The following is a 26886-nucleotide window of genomic DNA, read 5'->3' as shown; positions in this document are numbered from 1 at the left end:
AAGCTGAGCTCCCTCAGAATTTCTGCTGCTGATCCTTACTTTGGTGGCAAATTATTTCATATTTTTGGCTGAATTTTTTATCTGTACACACAGATGAAGGTGTGTACCCCCTCACTTTGAAGGATACAGCAACTCTGTAAAGTTACTTAGCTGGGGGGAAAAAGAAAGAGTTACCAACAGCCTACTCCAAATGTGTGCAGTCCTGATGCCTTGATACATTATTGTATGGAATTCGTCCCTGTTTTATTCCCTCAAATTAGTGCTGAATGCTGACTGACCATACCATTGACACATCTTTTTTTTCTCTCCCAAAAGCACACAAAAGAAGTGGGAAGGCCACAAACCCCTTTGAAAGAAACAACCTTGGAGCCCTGGACTCAGCCACAGGTAGGCTGGAACAACTTTTCTGATCAATTCTTTTTCTGTAGTGGTGGTTTCTGTAAGTATTCATGGAAATAATCTGCAAAGAAATGTTGCAACAGGTTGCTCTGTGGTTCTTCTATCACAGGTCAAAATGATTTGATTTGGTTTTGGCTGCCCAGACTATTGGTGGTGCCCTCTGAGGTGAACCCTGAGCCTCTCTCTAAGGGAAAAATGCCAGTATTGTCTTGCCTTCAGCTTGTGCTTAAAAAAATTTTGCAGAACTTGACAAAACAAAACTACTTTGATGGTTTGATTGGTGTGTCCATAAACTGTGGGCATCTGGTATAGAAATGAAGAGGTGGATGTTTGTTATTTTGAGAGGGAGGTTTGAGACCTCAACCTTTTGCTTCGTGAGGACTTAACTAAGAATAAAGCAATAATTAATTATGCAAAAAAAGTGATAAAAAAACATGAATATTAATATGTAATCTTTAACACAGAATGGGTTTGAATGTTTTGGCATTTACTTGAGCGAATTGTTTGATATAATTTTTTTCTGTGCAGGATTCCAGAGCTGTTTTTGCTGTTTGTTCCCCGTGTATCAGAGCACTGTACTGCACACGGGATATGTGGCTTCAGGGGTGGTGTGAGGGATAGAAAGAAGCAGTGAAATACAAAATCCTAGAAGTTGGGTTTGCTCTAGAGGCCTCTTCACTCCCAAAACTTGTGGGAAATACGGTGTGGGGATGGACAAACCCTCAGAGCTGTGTTCAAGGCTGGGTGCATTTCCCTCTGCTGGGTGCGATGCTGGCTGTGCTCCGGGACAGTTTGTGGAGCTGATTAAACACTGGGGCTCTCAAGTGATAAACTCATCCTGCAGTCACAGATACCTGGTGTTTATGGCTGTGCACGCAGGGAGGAGATGTCTGTCTGTAAAGGGAAGTCCCTCAGCCACTGCTGTCCCAAGCACAGGATTTTCCCCCTTTCCCAAATAAAATCTCCCAGGTACAGCAGGGTGGGTCACGGCCAAAGCTCCCAAACCCTGCATGCAGGGAGCTGCTGCTGGCAGCAGTGGAGCCCCATGGATCTGTGTGTGCAGTCAATAATGTTTATGAGCAGTCCTGCAGGGCTGGCCCTGCTCCTCCGTGTTAACCCTTCACATGCAGGAACAAACTGGGGGGAAAGGGCTGATGTACATCAGAGCAGCTGGTGGAGCACTGGGGCTGCTGGGCTCCTGTCTCCTCCCCTACAGCGTTTCCTCACCTGGGGCTGGGGCTGGGTTCTCTGAGAGGATTTTGGCCTCTGAGTTCAGAGGAATTGCTGAAGAAGCCCGGTCCTGGGGTTGCTGTTTAGTGGGGCGCTGGTGTGTGACCGTGGGTGTCAGAGGTGGATTTGGCAGCCACTTTTCCTTGGTGGTTTGTGTGACTGTTGCCAGCAGTCCTGTCAAGGAAATATCCTGTTCCTGACGGGAATCCTTGTTCTTGCTGAGTATACAGACCATCACCCTGTTGTTTGATCGCTTCTGAAAGCTGCATTTGCCACAGCTTTACTTAACAACCACAACAATTAAAATTCATGAAATATTTTTGCCATTCCTATTTATTTTTTATTTAAAAAATAGTCTGTTTTCTAAAACAAATACATACAAAGAAGCTAACGCTAATATGCTTTTTTTATTTCTTGGAGAGAAGAAGTGTAATCAACAAAATCAAAAACTGCTGGAACCATTATTGTAGCAGAAAATTAAATTAGTTGTTAATTCTTTCGTGGATGTAATTCTGGCCACTGCAAATCCCTCCTTAGGTATTTTGTATAAAGTGAGTAAAAATTCATGGCATGGATAAAAGCTTTGTCTATTTTATGAGCAACAGGCAAATGATCCAAATGGTGCTCATAAAGCAAATGGTTCCCAACTCTAAAAGGAGGAGAAATGTATTTAAAGGCTGCTGGAATGAACCACGAGCAAAGCCAATTCCTCTCTACAAAAAGGTGTTACTTCCATCAAAGTTTTTTGAATCCCCCACACGGCACACAAGGGAGAGACTCGCTACTTGTGTCTACTTAATAATAACAATAAAAAGATCATTTTGTGTGCTGGGGCTGCTGAGAGCTGCTGTGGGATGAGTTCTGTCAGCAGGGAGAGGATGGAGCAGCCCAGAGCAGGGTTTGTGTGTGGGGCCAGGGGGCAGGGAGCCACATCTGGCCCTGGAGAGCAGCAGGGGACAAGCTGGTCCCCATCAGCAGCAGGGCAATTTCACACAGAGCTTCCAGGCTGGGAGCACGGAGCAGGATTTGTGTGCCCAGGGAAGGAGGGATTTGTGCTGCCAGGGCTGCTCTTCTTTACTCGAGGCTGGGTCTTGGAAGCAGCCAGGTTTTCCCGGGAACTTTGAAGCAGCTCTGCAGTTAGGCAAGAAAAGAGGAGCTGTAGTGCTCTGTCAGGCTCGTTTCTTCCTCTGTGTGGTGGGGTGTTTGTTCCTGGTTTTACAGTTGTGTTTTTAGGGGGTTTTGGTTGGGGTTTATTAAGTTCACAGAGCGGTATGACATTGACATTGCAAGAAATCTTCTTTCCACGGCCGTGCCTTTTAACTCACAGTTTTCTGCATCTTTTTCTCTGTGAACTCAGTGAATGGAAACTGATGTTACTGCCTGGAAAATAAAATATGAGAGACTTGTTCCGATAAATTTGGGACAAGACCTTTGCAGATAAGGAACATGTGTGGGAGTAGTTGCCCAAATAGACTTGTCATCGGTTTACAAGCTTTATTTAAATGCTAAATACCATGTATTCCTGTGGTTATGTTTTTTTGCTGCTTTGCCTGATTAAACATTTAGCTGATAAACCCTGTCAAGGCTGTTCAGAGCTACTGTGGGTAAGATTATGTATTTATAGCCTCTAAATTTACAGTCCATTATAAACAGGACAATTTAAAATCAAAGTAATCTGTGATTGTTTAAATTTTTGAGGTGTCTGGTGCTGAATTTTTTGTGGCAGTGACACAAAATAATATCGGTCACCATGGTTCTGAATCAGAAACAAATTGTTTGTTCCAGATTTTGGCAAGGTGGGATTGTCCTCCCAGGTAACAACTGGATGAGACAGGGTGAGAGGAAATGGCCCAAAGGTTTGCCAAGGTTTAGATGAGATAGCAGGAAAAACTTCACTGAAAACATTGGAATTAGGCTGCCCAGGGAAATGGTGGAATCACCACGTCCTCTCCAACCTTCAAACCTCTAGGATTCAATAATTTCTAGGAAGTTGAATCTGGAAAGAGACAACAGGGATTTACCATTTTCTAATTGAAAAGGAACAATGCTTAAGTTTAAACTTCAGTAGTGGCAAAAAGTGAGGTTTGCCAGCATGACAGGTACAACAAAACTCCCACTCTTCAGTTGTAGAATATTTCTGATTTTTTTTTTTTTTTTTGGTGACTCCTACATCACTGTCTATTGTATGTCTCTCTGAAATACTTCATACAAGTAGTTGCTAGAGGTGTTCAACAGGGTAAAATGTGAGGTGCTGGTGCTGTAGTTTTTTATTTATTAATTTTAAGAGTGTTTTTAGTTGCTAAGATAATGGTTACAAAGCCAGCATACAGCTGCATCAATCTTCCTGGCCTAAATGCAGCATTATTAATGAACATATTAATTTATCCCCTCCCCTCATGCTCTTCCTCCTTCACTATTCACTCTGTCAGTGGAAAGTGAGACAATGATGAGCCTCTCCTCGAAGTTCTCTGGGAGGGTTGAGTGTCTGAGGACGATGATTTTCACACTTGTGTGTGTTACAAGAAGCTTCATCTCACACCAACAGGGCTTTATGGTAATAAATGTAGCTGGGGAATTCCACAGCACTGAGCATCACGAGCAGGAGCAACAAGATCCAGGCCAGATCCAACCCTTTGTGTCTCAAAAGCAGAAGAGGATTCTCCTGGATCTGTAGTTTTATTTTCTCTTTATTTGTGCACAGGGCACAGTCCATTTTTATTTATATATATATATTTTTAGCAAAATTACTTTTTCTGGAAAGTCAAAACCACTCAGACTCAAATCTAATTACAAATGATAGAGTGTAGGTTTTTTTTTTGCTCAATTTTAAAGAATCACTTTATAATCTTGGAACAGTGGATAACAACATCACTAATCCAATATTTTAGCAGTAAATACGTTTGATGATGGGAATTGCTACACTAATCTTATATCCCTCCACAGTATAGTTAAGAAATCCACAGGGGGTTTTGCTAATCAGTTTTTGTAAAGTAAATCAAGTCATGTAATTCTCGTTCCCTCCAAATGCCCGGCGATGCAGGCACAGCCATGTGCGGCACTTTTTGTTCTTTTCATCGGTTTTGAACCCTAATCTGCAGCCAGGCTTTCCCCTGAGCATTTCTGCAGAGAAAAGTCTCCAAGCACCCTCTGACAGAGATGTCTCATTAGGGGAGCTGGCAATTCACCTTGTTCCCCTCACCTCCTGCTCACTGGCAAAAAGCTGCCAATAATAAATATAATCCAACCACATTTGCTGCTCTACTTCTGATAAATATGCTTGAAGGTACTTATTTAGGCACTCATTTTATTGACAAGTGAGATATATTGCAATATGGCTTGTGGTTTGATCTTGGCTTTAAAAACATTCCAAGTTAAAATAGGTTGGTTTTTTTTTAAATTATAAAAAAAGTGTTTTAAATTAAGAATAAATATTAGCAACTGTGGTTAAATATTTGAAGAGAAGCAATTAATGAGGATTCTGTGGCTATTTTGTTCCCACAGTTTGTAGGTATTGAATTATTGTTCATGGAGTCCTGGTGTGCTCTGTTTGCTTGGGTCACAGCTTGAGCCTTTAGGACTCAAAACCAGTCAAAGTCAGAGTGAAAACAAAGCTTTATTGATGGTTTGGTGTCTTCAATACAAACTAGCCATCTAAACAGATTTATAGTCTATTCACACCTAGCTTAAATTCAGTATTTAGCATCTGTGTCCTCAAAATATTCCCATTTTATTTGGTGCCTTAATCAATTCAAATATTCCTTGGATATATTTCTTATTTAATGGAACTTCAGTTGTAATCCTGAGTGCTAACACAAAAGACTTGGTAAAATTAAAAACAAACCCAGTAATAAAAGACCAGATCAGAGTAGAAGGTGTGGGGATTCTAAGTGCAATTAGATTTCGCCTACATAAATATCTGAACTATTTTTGAGTACTCCAGTCTTAAAACTTGAAGCTTTATCTCTTCAAATGGAGGCCTCCCAAGCTTGAAGCCAGCTGGAAGCAGACAGCTGTTTTGGTGTGATTTTGGGTACCTTCAGGAATGAAATTACATTTTATTAAGAAGCCTAAGAGAAAAAAAAAAAAACCAAACACATCATCCCTGCCCTCCTGAACAAATAATGTATCCAGAAATCAGGGTGCAGCTCTGGAAGGTGACTCAGTGGAAAGGGGAATTAACAATTTCTTGTCTATTGATAGTTCCCCCAGCTTCCAGTTAATGTGGAATAGAGCACCACCAACTTGCCACATATAAACCAGTATATCAGCCTGCAGTAGGCCACTGGGAGTATTCAACTGTAAAATAAAGAAAGGTAATTACAAGATGTTTGCAAATAAAAATCTTAATTCTAATTAAATCAAGGCTTACTCCGCGGCGGAGCAGGGTTGCTGAGATTGCCTGGCCAACAGGAAGAGCTCTATTTGGATTAACCTGGTTGGATTTCAGACAAACTTTACGTATATATAAAATATTTTTTCAAGATCCAGTTTTGCCATAGTGCATGGCAGTGGAGGTTAGTCTCTGGTGCAGCTGAAAAGTCACTCAGAGAAAATAAGGACAAAAAGCAGCTGGCTCTCAGAGCTGGGAGCGCTGCATTTGCTATTGATTTCAGCAGGGGAGACTATTACAAAAGCAGAAAATAATTCCCATTTCATTTAAGTTTATCTGTCTGTTTTGCAGACCTGCTCGTGATTCTCTGATACAAAACCTCTCAATTTGGGCCAAGGTAGAGTTCTCTCATGAGTTAGAGTTAATTAAAGCGTCGGGATCTCCCCGGGGAGTTTCCGTGCCTCAGTCCAGCGGGAGCCGGGCGCTCTGGGCTTGGATCAGGCTGCTGTGCTCGTCCCTGTCACTGCTCCATGTGCTCCCACAGCCCAGATGTCAAAACTGCTCAATGGAAAATCAGCCTGCAGCAAGGGCTCCAGGTCCTCCTTGAAGTGTTTAAATCGTTCCTAAGTGGTTTGCCTTGTAGAATATCTTTTCCTTTTTTGTCCACCGTGACGGCGATGTTGTCTGCCTAATTCCTTTGGCTCACACTGTTAAATCTTTTCTTTCCTCTTGCTTCTGACATGTCAGTGTCGCTATTACAGACTCGAACAGCGGTGCAGAGAGGAAAGAATTGGTAGGAGGAGCAGGGAGCTCGGCTGTAGAGCATCACCTGGGCTCTCAGGCCAGCGTGCATGCAAGCTGTAACCCCAAAAAGCTGTCAGGGTGCCTCGGGCTGGGGCTGCAGGGAGGGAGCTGTGCTCCTCAGAGCACACAGGGCATTTACTCTCCTTTTCCTCACGCTGAGCTGGAGGAGATGGGCACTCAGCAGTGAAACATCCAGTGACATTGTTTAACAAGGGCAGGTAGACAGCTACTCCATCTCCGGAGCTGTACGAAGCCCTGCCAGTGTCTGAGTAAATCACATGGAGCTGCTTCCAGAAAATGTAGATGAAGTCTCTGAGCTGCTCAGTTACCCACAGGGATGCTCAGAATGGTTTTCCTCTCCACTGCATTTCTCTGCCATCACCCCTTTTGGCGAGGGAGCAGAGACATCCTCCTTACTTAGGAGAACGCCCCGAGTAACAAAATCATTAAGTGCCATTGGACTGTAACTTGCTGTGAGCCGTGCTCAACTTGCATAAATCTTCAGATTGGAAACACAAAGGAGCTGTGATTGATTGAGGTGTCCCTTGCCCAGTGTCCACCTGGCTGTCCCTGGCAGCTGCACGGGGAGGCAGGAGCTGTGCACAGGAGCAGATCCATCCTCGTCACTGCTCCACCAGCGTAAGGGTTTGGGCATCTGGGAGTGAGAACAGCAGCTTGAAAAGCCCTTTGGAAACATGAACATAATAAAATCTCTCTGGTGTTGTGCTTTAAATCTTAAATATGGTATTGGCTTCCATGAGGATCTTTGCATGGAGAGTGTTTGAGGGAAGGTTTTTGGAGGTTTTGGGTTTTCGACTCTCAGTTGATCTCCTGACCTTTTCTTTCCCACACTTTTTAGGAAACTTCTAACCATTTTTTTTTTTTTTAGTGGTGGTATTGTTGGTTGGTTTGCTTTCTTTTTAAGTGTAAGCATTCTTTTCCAATGTTTAGTAAGAACATTGTCTTAATTCCTGATGTCACAAATTTTGTCACAAATTAGTGTCACAAATTTTTCGTCCTGGATAGCAAACACAGCCATAAAGTCTTGTCCCAGGCAATAACAGAAGGAGACACTAAGTGCATCGTGAGCTCTTCACCTGCAGAGCTTCACTCCAGCTGTGATTCTCTAACACTGAATATTTTACTATTGGTCACGAAGGATGGAGGCTGCAACCCAGTGTCAGGGGACAAATTATTCATAAATGCCATGAAGGCTCCCAATGCACACCCAAACTCTCTCTCACACATCTTCAGTGCTGAAAAGAGATTTTGCCTGAATTTAGTTAACTGAAATATGGGATTTCACCAGTCCATTAAGTTATATGATTATAGTTTTGTGTCTGGAGGGGAGATGGTGGCTCTGGGTTGTCAGGTTGCTCGCCCTCTCAGGCAGCTCCTCATCTGCGAAATCAGTTGTTTTTCTTGAAGGATATTTTATGGTCTGATTAATTTTTTGTCTGAAAATTGTTGCATATAAAGCAGATATGCTCCAACTTGGTGCCCCAGTGCCTATAATGTAATGGGTATTATGGACTCATTCAATCCCAAATGAGATTAACACCAGTGCTCTCTCCATCTGCCGTTGAGAAAGAATCCAATAAACAACGAGGGGAGATTATCAGAGTCAGCATTTGCAGTGGGTTTTAGCTCCTGCAAGGAGACTGGGACCCTCTCAGAGGGCACAGGTGCTGCTGTGCCCGAGTTGAGTCCTTTTAGTTTAGGGTAGCACTGCCCTTTAAAATGGACATTTCTCTCTCCTCAGGCTGTGCCTCATGAGTTCACCGGGCAGCAAAGCCTTCTGGGCCCTTCTTGCTAAGATTTTATTGGTTTACTTCACCTAAAAGGGATTTCAAATCAGAGAAATAGTGACAAATCCAAAGGTGCTGTGGAGACTTTACCTATTCTGACAGTTTTTGATTGCAGACTGAGATGCTGAGCTGGGAATGTCAGAGTCCAGCCTGGCCACAAGGCTCCCCTGCCTGTATCCCTTGATCTGCACCCAAATATCTGTGAAACGTGCAGGGACACAGGTGTGCCCCTCACCATTAATTCCACCCATGACACCTTCCTCCAGATCCTTTATTTTGTGTTCCCCCATGTCCTATTTCTGCAAAGCAGGAGCAGTTCCTGATTTTCAGGCTGTAGGAGTCCCAGCCATCTCTGTCCCTCTGGCTGAGCCTGCCCCTGTCACTGTCCAACAGCACAAGTTTGTGACACAGTTGGAGACAAATTACAGGCAATCTCAAATAGATGGTGGCCTGGTCTCAGTTGCCACAGAAATGGTGTTTCCAGCCTCCATTCTACCTGCTTGGGACTGAAGGACACAGATGAACAGCAGAATCTGTGTGCTAACTCAAAATAGATTTTTATAACATAGTATTTGTCTTTTCATAGGAAATAAAATGGTTTTGGTTGGCAGCTAACTCTGCCTTGAAGAAGGGAGGGAGTTTTTGGGTGTATATAATTCTTTCTGCGGATGAACTTCCTCATTTGGAAGGCTACTATAGCATTCTTCCATGCTGCTATGAATCAAAACTGGGTTCTGCTGGAATTTTACAAACTGTTTGTTTATTAAGCTAAATTAAGAAAAATACCATTAGAAAAGGATGCCAAGCTCCAGACAGTAGGTGTTGGTGCTGCAGATCAGCATCTGTAGTTTGGAAAGTGAGCAGCAAAACTTTACATTTTGGCTTTGTTTGGAAATGCCTTTATGCTTTCCCAAATACCACAATTAATTGTTGTGCATTGTGCTGTTTTTCTAACTCTTAACAGATACCAGAAGTTTCCCAGACTCAGAAAAGAATTAATGTTGCAAACAGTCTGACAGTGGTTGGTGTTTGCAGCAGAATTCATCATCCCTGAAAAGATGCATATTCTACTGCTTTGTTTTGAAATCCATAAATTTCCAGAGTACTTTGTAATGCCCTGAATTTCACTATATATCTGCAGTACAGATGGTGCAAACTACGAGGCAGAAATTGCACTTTGTTTTATTTGTCATGCCCTCTCTTTGTGCTGCTGCTCTCCCCCGGGATTTGATTCTAAATTTCTCTTCACTCTTCAGCAAAGACTCACATAAATACTGAGGTTCCACCATTTGTGGAAACTTCCTCTGCCCACAGTCAGTCATTGCCAGGGACAGGGTTGGTTCTGGGTGCTTATTTTAAAGGTTTTCAGGGCAATATCCTAATCTGAAGTGCTATTACCAAATTATTTAATTACTTATTACCAAAGTGTTTGCACTGTGGGGACATTTTTAGTACTGGGTTGTTTATCTGGTAACATTTCACACTTATAGGAGTTCAAAGAGTAAAATGTAGTTATTTCTTTATAAGAAAACCTCATTGATTTTCTAATCAATTTCTAATCAAACCTAATGATTTTCTAAAAACTGTTTTTTACAGTGATCCTCCGTCATGTCCATGCTAAAATTTTCTTCTTCCCAAGTTTTATTTTTGAGTACTGAGGATTATTTCACAGAATCAGCTAAGTTGGAGAAGATCTCTGTGCTCATCAAGTCCAAGATCTATGAAATCTTTGCCATCCAGAGTGGATTCTTATGTTTTATCTGTGCTGATTTGGTTTCCCTGCTGAGCAGCCTGGCAGGTGGTGCATCAGGAGTCAGGTCTCAGCCAGAGCAAGGCTCTTGCTTCTTTTGAATTCTGATTATATTTTTCTTTAACCACTTTCATTTGTGTTCCTAACCCACAGATCTCTGCCTAGTTAAGTAAAAGGATGCTTTATGATCTGTTTCATTCTTTCTATTTCAGGATTTACAAGTGCTGTGACTTGGAAACATCTGAACATTGTTCTTTTTTTTTTTTTTGTGAGGAGAAGCAGTGAGAGAGGGAAGAGTTTTCTGGCTTTCTCTTTTCAGAACCCAGCTAAAACGCTCAGCTTCTGGGCTTGGCAGTTTTACAGCAACTTGATAAAATAAAAATAATCGTGCCATCACTATTTTATCTTCCTCCTTTCAGATGTGCTTCCTTCAGAATTGCTTCTTCCTTTCATATTTGTGGCACTGTGCTCAGCAGCGTGGCAGGCTGTTCACAAGCTCTGCCAAGCTGAGGATTTGAGAGAAAGTAAACAACTCAGTTGGAAACACGGATAGCAAGAGTTGTGGAGACTCTAAGAAGCAGAGATATGCTGCTGTATTATACAAGAGTTCACTTAATGGAAAAATGCTGTTTTCCCCTTCGAAGGAATGAATCTCTTGCTGGCCATTGTGAAATAAGCCAGCCGTGCCCAGCACTCTCCCCAGGCAACTTCTCTATCAAGTTTTTTTTGTAGCACTCATCCTGATTAAAGGGGGAAGAAAGGATTTTTTTGCCTTCAGTTAGAAGATAAAACAATATTTATAAGGAATAAAGGCACATGCTAGAACCACCTAGAGAGAGCTGATAGAAGGAGCTGGGAGATTCCCGAGGGAGCTGCAAGATGGGCAGTAATTGAAGGAGTCTTTATGTAAGAAAGTTTTTCCTCATATATTCTTCAAATATTAGTTTACTTGCAAGTGATATTTATTCCATTGGCTACAAATCCATTAGTGATGCTTTACTCTGGCAGATTTTAGTTTTTGCAAACAGGCTTGATTTAACTCAGCAGCTTCTCAAGTAATTTGTGGATCACTCCTACCCTCACCAAATGATGAAAGACAATTCTTAATTATCTTCCTAGAGAGGAGGTGGGGCTTAACTTAAGAAACATCTTACAAACCTTGTCTAGTGCAGTTTTCCTGAGGAATAAAGATTGATCTTGGAGGATTTGTCTCTTCCTGCCTCTGCTGTGCTGCTCCTGTGCAGGCTCTAACTCATTCCATGTCTCCACAATGTGAGAGAGATGAAGCTCAGATTAGACCCCAGAGTTATTACTTTTTATTTTTAAGTTCATCCTTAGGTTTGTGAAGCCCTGAGACATCTATATTAGTTTAAGGCACTGCAGGTAACTCATGCTGTATGTTTTGCTGAATTAATTCATCCCTCTTGGAAGCATTCTTCAGGTCTTCAGGGATAAGCTTTCACTGAAAGACCTTAGCAGACATTTCTACCATTTTCTGCAGTGATATCTCTGCTTTAGAAACCTCAGGATGTGTTTGCATTTAGCATAGTGCATATCAGTTGCACTCAGATATCAGAATTATTGGACAGCGTGGCTTAAGTTATACTTACCAACTTTTTGGACAGGAAAAAGGTTCCAGTTTTTTATTATCTTGAGAGATGATATTTTTAAATGAGCCAGGTGTATCTTAAATGTGTTTCAGTAACTACCACAGCACTTACACAGGTCCTCACTCGATGATCTTCCTTCTCCAAATAAATCAAACTCCCTTGGAAGGGAAGGGTGCCAGTCAGGATGGTAAGGAGAGAATGAAGAGTACAGAACATCTTCTTTTGTGATGCTGTGGCAGAAACAGGGCAAACCTGTGCTGGTACATGGGAACATATACAAAACAAAGAATGCAGCAGAAGACCGAACAAAAAGGGCTGCAGAAAATAAATGCTTCTGAATTAGTCTGTTTAGCTATGATAGATGCCTTGTCAACCTGCTGCTCCTAAAAGCTAAATACATGAGTTGGAGGGGAAAAAAAAAGAAGCCAATTGAAGAAAATCAATCATTGGGGTGTAGGCTATTAAATGTTGACATGTGGTAAAGGCTGGTTATACTGCTCTAAAACTTTGGGGGATAGCAAAACACCTTTGAGTAAACTTAGACTCTTTAAATCAAAAATGAAAGTTTGTTGTTTTTCTTCATGGCATGATATGTCAGGGGCCAGTATTCTCAGAGACTGTTACACAGTGTGAAATTGCTGGTTCACTCAGTTCTTTATATTTCTGACCTTGAGATCTGGATCATTACAGTCGATGCCCCTGACAGAACTGCAGAGTTCAGACTGGGTCGAGGTTCTGTAACAATAAAAATTCTGTAGTTTTTTTAGTTAAATAACGAGCAATAATGTTGGCACAAAGTGAAAGTCAGGTAAGTGATTAATTTCTTTCTGTAGGGAGCAGTGCACAGGAAGGCCACGCAACTTCTCCATTTGTTTTTCTTCTACAGCCAAAGAATTTGCCACACAATTGCATGAAAATGCAAACTGAAGTCCTAAGGAGACAATGTTTCATTGGACTCATTGGAATTGCTTTCTTAAAATAACAGAGCTCCCACTGATTTCTACTTCCCCAATATGTTCTAGACTGTAGGGTTGAAATTGCTTAAATTATAGAAAAGAGGGAGAGCATGTGGGGTGTGTTAAGAGCGTGGAGATGCAGGGCTTCAGTTGCCTGTTTCCTTGTTATTGATCTGCTGGGTTATTTGGGGGTTCTGCCTCTTCCCAAGGGCTCAGGAATGATGGTCAGCATCTGCTGGGTGAATGGTGACCAAATTTAACTGTGCCAGTGCCTAGGAAATGCACTTCTTAGGCTAGTCAGAGTTAGAATAAACCAAGGGATGCTAGGTGATGAACAGCAGTCATCACAAAGGGCTTCACTCACTAGATCTACCAGGAAGAAACAGGAAAACAAGGAGCAAAAACCTGCTGTGCCTAACCCTGACTGATGGTGAGTTCTTCAAAAAGATCTGGGATCCCCAAGGGAAACTGCTCTGGCTCCCTTCTCAGGCTGCTCTGATCTTTGGGTCAAATTTTACAAGGCAAGGGCAGCAGGGTGTAAAAAGTAGTTGCTTAAATCATTACTTTAGTATTCTTCTGGAAGTCCTTCTGGCAGGGTGTTTACCTCAGAGTTAGCCACAGTTTCCTGACACAAAGAAGAAATTGCCTCCGAATAAAAGCCCCCCGGAAACGATCAATCTTCCATAGCAGCAGTGAGCTGCTGGAACAGAGAGCAAAAAGTTATATTGTGTGTTATATGGCCTATTAGAGACTCCTGGCATGGCTGCAGAGGAGTCAGGGCTTCTCTGGGCACTGGAAGGAGCTAAATATAAAAATGCTAATTAAGCCCAGACAAAATTAATTTTACAGCATGTTTCCTACAGGTAACATCCCATGGTCGTGGCAGATTTTATGGAGAAATTAAGGCCAGATGAAGAAATGGCACTGCTGTTGTACATCTGGTTTTCCCAGGAAACAAATCACACAGAATATTCTGTGGTGACCTTACCTGCATGAGGCAGAAGGGATTTTTCAAATGGTAGTGGTGGCTGTAAGGGTTTTCCAATTTAATTGTGGTTGCTGGTGAAGGAGGTGCAGAAATGCACCTTTGGCCTGTGTTACCTGTCAGAGCCCATTCATTTAAGATCTTGTTAGTAAAGCTGGAGTTCAAAAGGCACCAAGTGGGACAAAGGCCCAAGAGAGCTCCCCAGGGCAGGAGGGGTGTGCTGGGTATCCAGATATCCTTCCCCAAAATGTTGGTGTGTGTCACCCACAAGCATTTGCAATCCCTGTGTGTTGAATGGAACTTTAAAATTACTTTAAAACAAAGAATTTCTAAGCTTGTAATTGGATTTTCTATTTGTTTGTTTGTTTTTCTTCTGCTAGTTGCCTACTTGATGGAATTTTGTTTTCTTATACTAATTGTTGTTCAAGAAACCCAGATTAGATTTTCTTATAATGACTTTGGAGATGCAAAAGAGTAAGGAGACTCAAAACATTTTAGGAAGGCAAAGACAGCTGGAAATTTAGAAATTCCTTGAATTTGTCCAGAATTTTTAGTCTATGTTCTTTAAATTCAGGGAACTGGAAAAGTTTAAGGGTTTGTTTTACTGGTAAAATCTTTACTTTAAAATAGATCCTTGATGTCATGCATGAGATAAATCATAGCAGGGGTTGTTTTGACACTCTGGAGTGTTGTTATATTATGCACTGGTTTCCCAAGAGATCTTAAAATTTAACAAGCAGAGGCCAGTGTGAGTAATGAAATGAGGCAGCAGTGTAGCCATTTCAATTACACTTTTATTACACAGCCATTCTTCCTACAGTGCTTTAGACTTTCTGCAATGCTCACCAGAGGATGAAGTGCTTGGTGTGAAGGAAGGGCAGCTCTGACTCCCTGCCTAAGTGGGCACTGTGATTTCTACTGGCTCTGACAGCAGGGCTGGGGCTGCTGCAGCTTGGAGGGAAGGGATGCTCTGCTTAGCTCGAGTGGCTGACACCCTGCTCAGAGAATCATTATATTTGATAGTTATTAATATTGGTAGGAACAGAGGTTTAGGTTCCTCTGGTTTGTTTTGAAGATGATGTTTCAAGTCTGTGGTTAACAGTGATTACTTTTTTTTCCCCCTCTCCCCAGTTGGCCATTATAACAGCTTCACTATTAATCATGCTCCTTATCTTTTTTCACTGCTTATCTCATGGTTATCTGCTTGTAGGATGAATTATTCCTGGATGTTTATTTCTAATATAGGCTACCATCTAGAAAGGCTATTAAATATTTTGAGGAGTTCTAATGTAACTTGTACTTTAGATTGTGAACATAAGTTCTCTCTTCGTGCCCACAGACAGCAACAAGGATGTTCTATGTGGAAATGCACAGTTCAACATCTGAAAGTTTAAAACATCTTTCTAATTTATTCCATTTTAGGGAGCAATTTGAAGGTGTCATAAGGGATCATATTAAAATGACTTTGCATTTAGGACTGCAATAACTGCACCAGGCAGAGGAACTCCTTTTGGGCTACACAGGACATTAAACAGCTTTTGTGTCAATTTATCTTTTGCTCTCTGCATGCTTCAGGACAGGTGCCCAAGGGTGATTTCTTGAGCCCTGCCAAGGCAGTGGCCAGTGCAGGTGGCACCAGGGATTCACTGGGATGTTTTGGACCGTGCAGGGATCACCTCTGCTCCCCTCCCGTGGAGCTGCTGCCGTATCCTGCTCAGCCTGGGGTGATTGGGGTGATTAAATTCCCATCAGAACACACCAGCTCTCCTTCCAGCGCAGCGTTATTAGAAATCTCCCTCAATGTCGAAGATAATTGTTAATTTAGACCACTTGTGTCTTTCTGAGATTAGCAAGAAGGGAATCTATTTTTCCTCCTTTTACCAGCAGCCCTGTTAAACCCTTTCCTGAATGGAAAACAATTACAGGTCTCCACTGACAAGCTACAATTTTTTCAGTTCCTGAAATGTCGTTTATAATAACAGCAATGACTAGCACAGCACACCTACAATATCTGTGTTGTGAGGGAACTCTGATTAGAATTTCAGCTGGTACCAAGGGGGGAGCTTTTTTGCAGAAGGAGGCAGCTAGGCTGTTATTCGTGTCCACAGCTACTCTGGCTAGCAATGAATATTCACGTTTCTTCTAAAAAAAAATATAGAAATTTGACAGTGTAAATGCAAACTGACGGAATATTATTAAATTCTTCTGATTAGAGACCAATGTGCAACATTTACCCCTTACAGAAAGTATTGCCAGGTGTAGTGAGAGCACATGAGGGACAAAATTCAATTTTAGAAAATGCAAAGGAAAAATTATTTTTTTTCCTCTCTATTTGCTATTTCTGCTCTGAGGAAAAAAAAAAAGTGCAAAAGGCTGACAGATCTAGTGTTTGAGAGCAAAACTGTATTTCTTTGCCTGTCTTATGCAGGTTTTTTTTTAATTTTTTTTCTTTTTAACAAGCATATGTAAAAAAAAACCTCCTAAATGTGCTGGAATGTGCATGGAGCTCACGGTGCAGGTGGAATTCAAGAAGTTTAGGAGCTGCATGCCTGCACAAATACCCTCAATAAGCATTGGGCACTCTTATTTTCCCTTGTAATGCCTGTGATCTGGAATTACCCATTTGTTATGCACCCCTTTTTTACTTTGCTTCTGAGCTCAGAAAGGAGCATTTTGTGGGACAAAATAAAGTGAATATCTTGATGCGAAGAATTTCAATCAAAATTGCTTCTCAGCCATTTAGCCAGCCAGCCTGTTCAATTTTGGCTGGATGACACACTTCTCTGCTTCCTTTCACTTTTGTTAATCATTCCCATAAAATACACCAGTGCAGCATAAAGAATGTTCCATCTGACAATATGCAAACGTATTTTCCAGGAATAAATTAGGACATTTCCCAATGCTCCAGCACATCACTGTTTAATATAGGCCAATAGATCAAAGGCAACCACTGTAGTTTCCCTCCTGGGGCTGTTAAAGCCACTATAAATGTGACCCTTTCTAATATGTGCTGTATTATTTAGAAAGCCAGAGTTAATCTATTCAGGAAGTTGTTGAATTTGGGCTTCTAAGTTCTCATGGAAGAAGATGTCTCTGGTTAAACAGAGCCAAGCATTTCTTCACATTTCTTGTGTTGAGCCCTCCAGTGGTTCAGGCAGCTCTCACTTTGCTAAGGAACCCAGAGAGAAAGATACAAAGGATCAAAGTTTTATATTTGGGTTTAATTTCTGCAAAGCAGTTTCCTCGTTCTGATGGTAAACTGCATTTTAGTGATTATATCCAAGGGATTTCCCTCACAATAGAACATGACTAAAATTGGTGTGTGTGTGTGTAGAGAAACAAGGAATGCTGTGTATGACTGGAAAAGTTTGATGGAAGTGTGTGCCCCACTCTGAGATATTCTTGTAATGTATTCACCACAGCAAGTAAGTACAAAAATTTGGGAGCTTCCCTAGAAAGTTATTGATTAAAATGTTGTATTGACTAAATAATAATGCAGTAAAAGTCATCTCACCACTGAATTATCAGGATCTTATTATGAATTTGCAGTCTTTCCTAGCATTTGGGTGATGCTGTGCTAGCTTATTGTGGAATTACTGTGATAAGAATTGGGGGGAAAGAAGAACAGGTGATTTTATTCTGTTATGGAGGTCAGAATGAAAAAAAAAAAATCCAAACCAGCACATCCTCTTTTGTTTTTAGCAGTGCTCCAGGTAAAGAAAGTCAAAAGGTTCCTAATATGCAGTAAATATTTCATAGATTAGGAATGGATGGTAAGGCTTTTTTGGTTTTTGTTTGGTTTTGGGTTTTTTTTTTTTAATTTGTAGTAAGAGAAATCTGGAACAGCCATGGTTCTCTGCCAAATCTTCAACCCAACTTACAGCTATGTCTGTTATCTCTGCTTTCTGACCAGAAGCTGTTCATATCCAATTCGTTATGAGCATAATATTTATAAATATATATTTATATATATTTATATTTATAATATTTACTGGTTTTCAGGCAATTCTGCTTATTTCTGTAAATTCCTGCCATGTTCTTTCTGCCTGGTGTCCACGCTGGGGGATGTCACAGCACTGCCAAGATTGATGCTCAGCCTTGGGCTCAGGCATTAACTGACCCAACCTTCTGATTGAACAGTGCAATAGAACTCCACAGCTCTCCATTCCTTCTCTGTCATGCACTGGAGATATTTATTATCCTCCCTTACACAATTTAGTGCACTTTGGCATATGCTCAGATAAATGACATCAAAGATTAGTGAGGTCTTTTATTTTCCCCCGGAGACTGGAATTTAACATTGTGAAACTTCACCAGCGTTGCTGTCCCCACCCACCTCCTGTTTAAAACTCACAGGATGTCAGTTGAGGAATGTTTGCTTAAATCAGCACTAAAAAAAGCCCCTGCAATCAGAGTTTCAGACATATTCAAGAGTGGCTGATCACAGAAATCACTTCTTTCTGCCGGTAAACACGCTGAAGTGGTTGCATGCTCTGGTTGTTAATACATTCAGGGCTGTGTGGCAGACTTGCTGTTTCTGCCTTTCCTAGGCATGGTCTCACAAGTGTTCTGCGATTTAATGAAATCTCAAGGAGCTGAGGTAAAGCATCGGGTTCAGTATAAACAAATCATTTGTTACATAAACAAATGAGGTCTAAATTACGGTGATTTTTCAGCTGATACAGATGAGTGCAAGGTAAACAGGCATTTGCTTCACACCATGTAGCTGCAGGAGCACACATGCATTGAGGTGCTGGAGAGCACAGGCTGCAGCTGGGGCATGATGGAGACTTGGTCCTTCCTCTGCTCCCTTTCTGTCTGAGGACACAGCTCTGTGGCCCACGAGGAAATCCTTCCTCTCTTGCCACCCTCCCGTGGGGGGTGATGGATGTGGAGCCCTTAAATTTTACAAGAGCTACTCATGCCAAATGAGACAAAGGAACCTCAGCCTTTTTCTTCACTTGAATTTCATTTCTTTCCCTTGCGTAGTTTTTTTGATCTGTGAAAAAAATAATTATTATTTCATAGAATTGGATCAGTTGAGAAGCAGAAAACAAAAGAATAAAATAAAAGAAAAATCTTGATTCTGAACTTTCCTGACATTAGTGCTACAAGGCTAGAGCAGCTCTAACTCAACTCTTGGGTTATGGTCTTTTCTTCTTCAACGAGATGTTTTATAGACAAAAAATTACTCAATTCCTGTGAGGCTGGAACTCTGGTGGCCACTTTGAGATGTCTTTGGGGAATAATCAGACTTGGAAAATAGGTACAGGATGTCAGAGGGTAGGTCCAATGGCCCAGGACTGCCCACAGACAGACACAATGTGGTTATAGGATCTCTGTATCACGTGAATTTAAAAGAAATATCCTTATAACTCAGAAGGGACTCCTGTTAGTGGGGTTGATTGTTCCATTTACTGGCAGGGATGCTAAAAGCTCTTTCTTCCACCTTGGTGGCCAACAGATCTGTGTCTGGAGTGCTGGATCATGTGTAGCTGTTTTTATCAGGCAGAAAATTATTCCTTTTAGCCAGCTTGACCTTCACTTGGACTGTCAGCATTGTTTGGTTGTTGGCAATGACACACATTTACTCCAGCTTGGTGGAGGGAATATTTTCCTGACCCAAATACAACTCTCCCATGTGTCTGTAGCACAGAGCTTGTAAAATACTCTCTTTTTCTTGTGCTTTGCCTCTAATGGTTAATAGTAAACCTAGTGATGAATGTGAGCAAAAGGGTGGCAATTATAATTTCATTAATCACCTAATAATTGGGGTCCAGGGCTCAACTGTGACTTTAGCTTCTCCATCCTAAGGAATTAGAGAGAAATTTCTATTAATCACCGTGTCCCAGCTGCTGACAAGGCCAGTTCTAACAATAGATCTAATCATTTCAAGATGCATCACAATTAGTGTGAGGAGGATAATGGAGTTTGCCTGATCCAGCCTCCAGTCCCGGGGCCCGCAGGAAGGAGCCGCTCTGTTCCATTTACCTCTAAATGCCTTAAAGTCAGGCTTCCCTGGGGGTTTATAAACCTTTCAAGCTTTTCACAAACTTCACCTGACTTGTGGAGCCTGCAGTGGGCTGTCCCTGGTGAAAGGGGGCTGCGGTTGTTGGGTGGTGTGTGCCACATCTGGAGCAGGAGGTGTCGCAGTGAAGGATGCGGCGTTTGTTCACAGAAAAACATCTGGCCGCCGTTCCCTCGCTGCGCCTCGGCTCCTTGAGAAGGTTTGAGCAGATGTGTGGTTAAGTGGTGGATTAGGAGAGAGTGCTGTGCCTGATTTTGTGTAACCAAAGAGCAGCTCAGTGACGCCGTTACCACACGAGTGTCCAGCCACGCTGCAAACAGCAAATGCATCTTCAGCCGCGAGCGCGGGCCTCCAGCTGCTGGGAGCAGTGTTTGTAGGAACCCTCCCGAGGAATTCTTTACCTTCACTGGCTCTCCTATCTGCCCTAAGTATATAAATGAAGCCACCAATGTGTGAGCAGCATTCTGAAAATAACGACTCCATGCATGGAGAAATAATGAATTTTCTAAATTCAATCTGTGGGGATAAGGCAGAGGTATCCATGTCTAAGATACTGAAATGATGTAGCAAAGGCAACTGGGATAATAATTTGACATCAGAAGGAAGCTGGCATAAATGGGATTTCAGGGAGTTGTATACGTTTTCCAGAGGTTTATTTAAACTCTTCTCAGGAAAAAAGAAATTTGTCAGAAGTGTAAAAATCTGTTGTTGTGGTAAATCTCTACAGAAGTCTTTGGTTTTGAATGGAAGATTAGAAGGGATCTTCTAAAAACAAAAAGCATTTTTAAAGTTTTCATATTAAACCTTCTAAGCCACAAATTGTGTATGATTTTAGAAGTGGTTCCATGTTGCAATATTCCCATTCTTATCCCTTGGTCCAAATTTTCAACCTAATGCTTTTCTACATCAATGGCAATTTTTGGTGTTCTTTGTTAATGGTGATAGCACTATGTCACCAAGGAGCAAATAACTCCAACACCCACATTTATACTCCCTTTTAATTTATTTGGGTATATAATGAATATATAACATTGTAAGAAACTTAGACAAATCTTAAAACAGTTGTCTTGCTTTGCTGATCATGTTGAAGATCAGAGCATGGAAAGAAATTTAAAAAATCCACAAACCTATTTATTTGCTCTTATTGTACCTATATCCTTTCTTCTCCTAATGTAATTTTCTTCCTTCTTTCTTTCACAGTTACACAGATTTTTTATATTGTCTATAAAGAACAAAGCACTATGACATTACACCCTGAAACAGGGACCCTTCAGATCCACACACATCAAAATGACTCCAGAATTAATTTCCTTGATGAGGGATGTATATTGCAGTGAATGCTTGTGTGTTTTTATCGGCGTGCACTTGAGACTGGCAGACAGTTCTCGGGGCAGTCAATTTCCAGTACTCCTTGGGTCATGAAAAAGACTTTTTGTGCTTTCTTCCATGAGTACCATAAATAATGAATTTTTTGTATTTGTCCCTTCCTTGTAGGGACTGAGAGCAGCAGCAGCCGTGACGTGGCAGGAATTGCCATTTGGGATCCTGCTGGCAAATAAATATAGTGTAGCAAAAAGGTGTCATTACAATTCCTTGTGTTGCCCAGGTCGTGAAAGGCTGTGATTCATTAGCACCAAATATGCTACAGAACATAACTGCTGCAGCCTGAAGTTGTACAGAAATGGGAAGGCAAGGAGAAAATGGATTTTAAAAAGAAGGAAGCTGGGGGGAGGAAGGAAGTCCCTCTAGCCGCGGTTGAGGATATTCATTTTCACTTGACATTGATAAAATGAATATGCAGTAAAAATGAATATGCAGTAAAGAGAAATTATGTAAAAATCACTGTAGAGATGAATATTAGGAATAGCCAATATTCATAAACATTTGCATAGGATTCTTTTATGTCCTTTATGATTGTTCTTTCGTTGTGTCTTCCAGTCATAACCTCCTCAGTTTAGGAAAAGGACGTGTCACAATTTGTGACAGATTTATGGTAATCAAAACGTGTGTAGGTTTTACCTTTCTCTTTGTGAGAATATATTGCTTTAAAATGTGTGCCCTAAAAAGAGTTTTGGGTGTTTTAGCTTGGTTCAATAAAGGAAATCCTTCAAGTATGGGGGGACGATTAGGACATGAAGATTTTCTTATGAATGATGTGAGGAATTTTTCTTCCCATTTATACCAACCTTTCAGACCCCTAAAACTTCTTCAACAAAGGGCAGAAGGATAATAATTACTGGTTATATGGTGGTTTTGTTTAGACAGGCAGGAGAATACATTTTTTCATCCCCCCCATCCTACACTTGGATTAACTTTGGATTCTGGTCCTTTCTCATTGTTTCAGTGTATTTAATTTGCTCCCTCAGTAAATTTTGTTGACACTTTTTGCTTGCTGTAATTTAGGATTTCAAGTTCACCTTGAGCTAGGGCTGCATACCAATGGAGGAAACCTTTTAATTTTTTAATTTTAATTTTTGGTGGAAGGTGTGTTTGCAAGCAGGTTCTGTGTCCTGGTGTAGAATATCATCTCTACAGCCTTGTGCATGCCGTGTTTTATTATAAGGATTTTTAGCAAGAAATGTTTGCTTTCTCTTTTTTTTCTCCTGCTGGTTCTTTTCTCTAACCTGGCAGTAGTCTCATGTTTGCTAGAGGTTTTTTGCAATATAGGTGCAATCTGTGGAGAATATATAACATTTCCAGTAAAAGTAATTCTTATGTCAAGACATGGCAATGTTACAGACTGTAAATTTTTACTTTACTGCCAACCTCTGCCATATTTTCCTTGCTGCTCTGTGCAATCCTCTATTGAGCAAAATATTGTCATTGTTATTCTTTAAATAGTATTGGGACATAATTTCAGTGGTAGAAAGGTAAAAATGCCTCAGTATCTCCTTCTTATTGTGTTTTTGACTCGTTCCACTCTGCAGTGTTTTTCACTCTGTAACAAAGGGGGCATTGCCTGGTAAATGTGGTATCTTATTAGAATCTCATTAGCATTCTTTTTTAATGTGTGCTGCAATTCAAGTATCAGAGGGGAGCTCCCTTGCCCAATTAGTGTCATTGCTTACCTGAAGACTGCTACAACACAGAGTAGTTTTATTTATTTGGTCATAACTGCCGTGGCAGCTGGGAGCCCCAGACCTGTGCTAGGTGTGAGAATCTTTCCAGTACTGGAGTTTTCTTGAGGATTTTTGTTGACCTTCACTCTCCCTGTGCCCATTGCAGAGGTTCCCATCAGATAAAGGTGAGGCAGCCTGGGCAGATCCTTTGTTCCATTCAGGCAAAAGGAACATCTGGGGCTAAAGGAACATCTGGGGGTCAAGGGAGGCTGTGTGGGGCAGCTCTGATCCTGCCAGAGGGGCACATCCCATGGATCAGACTGGTGAGTTCTGAGGTTTTAGAATGATTTACCATTGATTTGATAGGGTTATTTTGTTTTTGGTTTTTTTTTTTTTGGTTTTTGTTTTTTTTTTGGTGGTTTTTTTTTTGGTGCTTTTTTTTTTTTTCACTATAGAGACTGTATGAGGAATATCAAGCCATTAACTCAGTTTTATAAAATATTATCTCAATGCAACCAGTCGGAAATGAAGCTGCACTTACCCTTTCCCATCACTGGAGACTCTGCCAGGCAAAGTGCACAGGACTGTGGGAGGATGAAGATGAACTTTCCTCTTCCTCAACCCATGCCGAGTGTTGCAAACATGCAGTAAAGTGAGGGAGCTCCTGGAGCCAAGGTGAATTATTTCTGAGGAGCTGCTGGGAGCACAAAGCAGCCCATGGTGTCCCAGCTGGGCTGATGGGGCACTTGTGATTTATCAGCAAACCTGAGACACCCAATTGATTTCAACTCTGCCTGCTGCAATTCTGCCTTGGGGCACGACCTCGGAGATGTCAGGTCTATAACAGCACAAACATAAATCCTGTGTCTCCCCAAAACACTCCCAAATGTCAGCTAGTAATTAAAATTTGCATGGAGATGGGTGTACCTAGCCATCCACACGAGCTGTTTTAGAGTTCCATATGTTTGGTGTATTTGCATTATTTAAAGTTTAGGCTCTACATCTAGTTTGGGGAGGGTGTGCACACTCCTCATTTAAATTGGTAAGGATCCATATTTCAGATGCATTTTCAGAATTGCGTGACTGCTAATTTTAGGAGTGAGGTAAATGCCTAAATACCTTGGAGGACCAGAGAAGAGCTATATATTTTTTTTTAAAAAAGTCTTTTACTTCTTTTATGAAAATTTGAAGCTCGCTGGAATTTTCCTCTTGAGCTAAGAAACTCTCAAGCTTTTCAAAATTGAAAGAAAAGTTAGGAAGGCACTTTTCCCATTACCTCAGAATTAATATTTTATTTATATTACTTGCATGAAGTGTATCTCCATCAGTCTGAGATCTATGGTCAAGTGTATTCTTTCCATTTAACTGCAAGATTTCAAGATTCTCTGGGGATGTGTTATCCAATATTTCTATTAAAAGAGAGCACATGCAATAGAGTCTGACTTCCCTGAGGAGTGGAGAATGAAGTCTGCCCGCATTGCTCTGTGGATTCAAAGGGGGCAGGAGGAGGGAGACGTGAGATTTGTGTTAACAGCAAGGCTTGGCCACACTGCTGACTTCCAGCGTGGGTCACTGCTCCTGGCCAGGTGAGCAGCAGAGGTGACCAATTCCACAGTTTGTGACATCAGGGTGTCCTGTGGGTCCTTGCATTTCCAGCCTGGGGATTTTCTGACTGCACTTTGGCCAGTGCTCCTCTTTTTGTTCTTCTGAAGCGCCAGGTTTCTCCTCAGCACACCTTGAACCCAAGTGGGGATGTTGGTTTTGGCTCTGAGGGGTTGGTTTGATGGAATCCTTCACCTGAGTCGTGCTCCACGTTGGTACATTACATTTAACACCAATTAAAATTTGACAAAGACAGACCTTGTGACAGAAGTCCAGTAATCAATATAAAATAGTGAACTACCTCCCAACATTTTAAACTAATGCATCTCTTTGTATGGCATCAGAATTTCTCATAGATGTGGTGAAGTAGGAATTGGTAGTTCTGGGTAGCATCTCCATGAATTGTTTCCAGCTTTTACATGGGGATAAGCAACATGTATTTCTATGGAATTTTCACACCAAGTTCCTTCTTCACTACCAGAAAGAGAAAGAAACTTATCTACAGCAGTCTTCACTGGCCTTACAGCTGCTAATTAGTTTCTAGTAGTTAATGGCATAGGTGGGATTATGGAATTAAGCCAATGGAGCAGTGTTACACCAGACAAGATTTAGTGAAACATTGGAAAAAGTTAGCGAACAGTAATGGATAAAAAATGACAGCTTGGATTGAGTGCAATGCTCTTCCTTGCAGGTTTGATAGTTTCTGAATACCAACAGTTAAAAAATAATACAATTAATTGTCAATTATTTCTTGTGCAGCTATAATTACCACTTAGTTAAAAATTAGTTAGTGTTTCTTCTGAAATTAGGATCTTGCTAAAGATTATAGAAACTCTTCAGACTGAAGCTCATTTGAAACAGAAAATTCAACGTAAGCTACATGTGATTGAAGATGAGAAATTTTTTCCCAAGCTCCTTTTGTCTGATATAAAGTGCTGATTTCTGTGAAACAAGTATTTTAAAGTGCTAACTCTTTGATACTCATCTTGTGAGCAGTTTTCCATCTGACTTTATTTTCCCACCACTAATGTATTCCGTGCTGTTTGGAAACTGCATGCAGCTGGCAACACCACTTTGAAATATTCTTATATTAAAATGTAGCACGCAGTGATAAAGGCAACTACAGAGATGTTAATTCCTGGTTTAAAAATTAGTGACTAGAAGTTGGAATGTAATGAGAGGGGCTCCAAAACCAGTGTGATGAGATGATGATGGGCTTGGCCTTTGGTGCAAGGGCACCTGTGTCGATGTTACCACTGGAAGGACTTGATCGATCCTAAATTAGCCTTGTCTTGCCCAGGCCCACAGGCTGTTGCCCTTATTTTTTATGAAGAACAAAGGTTTTGCAGTAGAGTCGACTTTTCACATTCATGACAAACTGTGGAACTCTGGCATAAGCTCTGTGGCCTTAACTGTGGAAACTGGGAGAAAAAAAAACAAATAAAAACCAATTTAAGATTTTAATAGAGTCAAAATAACCTGCTTTTCACGTCTTTTTCAGTAATGAACTAAGTTGAAATGGCAAAAAAAAAAGGTCAGTCAGGACTATTAACATCTGGTGGAGTCTTTAAATAATAGAGAAATAAGAGGCCTGAGGGATGGGTGGGCAGCCTCAGGCATCACCATCTCAATGTGGTGAAGCTTTTTGGGATTTATCCACAGCCAAAAAGAGCCAGGGAAAAACGGGCCTGGTGTCATCCCAGCCTCTGCTGTGCCCTGCCCAGGAAAATGAAGCTGTTTGGCAAAGAGCTGATAGGTAAAAGCTGAGCTCAAAATAAATGAATTAATTTGATGGAAAGTGATTAAGAAGCACACGGATCTGGAGGGGTTCATCAGTGGGAATTGGGCTAATTTGGTGGAAAGAGCATTTCTTCAGCGGGCACTGCTGGAGTCAGAGGAGGGCACAGCCTAATACTTGTGAATTAATAATGTCTGAAAACAGGCTTGAAGTCCCAGGTGGTTTCTCAAATTGGTCTTTTTGTTTAAATAAAGTAAAAAAACGTATTTTGATGTGAGAGCTGACCACTGGGGAATGAAAGTAGGAAATAAGAATTCCCAAAACGGTGTAGGATGGGTTTACATATATCTCTATTGAAAAAATATTTTAAAAAAATTATACACAGAGAGATAAATTGTGACTTGATTTCAGAATGCTGATTAATTTGGTGCTCAGTGTACATTTCCCAACAAAGGTTAATGAATCTGTTGAACTAATGAACTTTTCTTAATTAAGAGAAGTTTCAATTTTCTCAGAGCAAGGGCGTTGGAGAAGAGAGCAATGAATATCACACAAACAAGAGCAATGAATGACACACAGAAAAGCAC

The 26886-nt window shown here is 41.1% G+C and overlaps 1 protein-coding gene across 2 annotated transcripts in view; it reads left to right on the top strand.

Annotated features, from left to right (window-relative positions):
- PCDH11X (protocadherin 11 X-linked) overlaps positions 1 to 26886 on the top strand; it is a 424506-nt gene that overhangs the window by 195991 nt on the left and 201629 nt on the right. For both annotated transcript variants that reach the window (XM_088062843.1, XM_014255248.2), the window contains one exon: positions 316 to 387. In XM_088062843.1, the coding sequence (XP_087918969.1) occupies positions 316 to 387 (72 nt within the window). The remainder of the gene's footprint in view (positions 1 to 315; positions 388 to 26886) is intronic.

This window comes from Pseudopodoces humilis, chromosome 15, assembly GCF_049639895.1.
Source record: "Pseudopodoces humilis isolate 2021_Gansu_Grassland_sample_001 chromosome 15, ASM4963989v1, whole genome shotgun sequence".
NCBI classification, from domain to species: domain Eukaryota; kingdom Metazoa; phylum Chordata; class Aves; order Passeriformes; family Paridae; genus Pseudopodoces; species Pseudopodoces humilis.
Note: the sequence above shows the minus strand (reverse complement) of the source record. Positions and strands in the feature narration are given on the sequence as shown.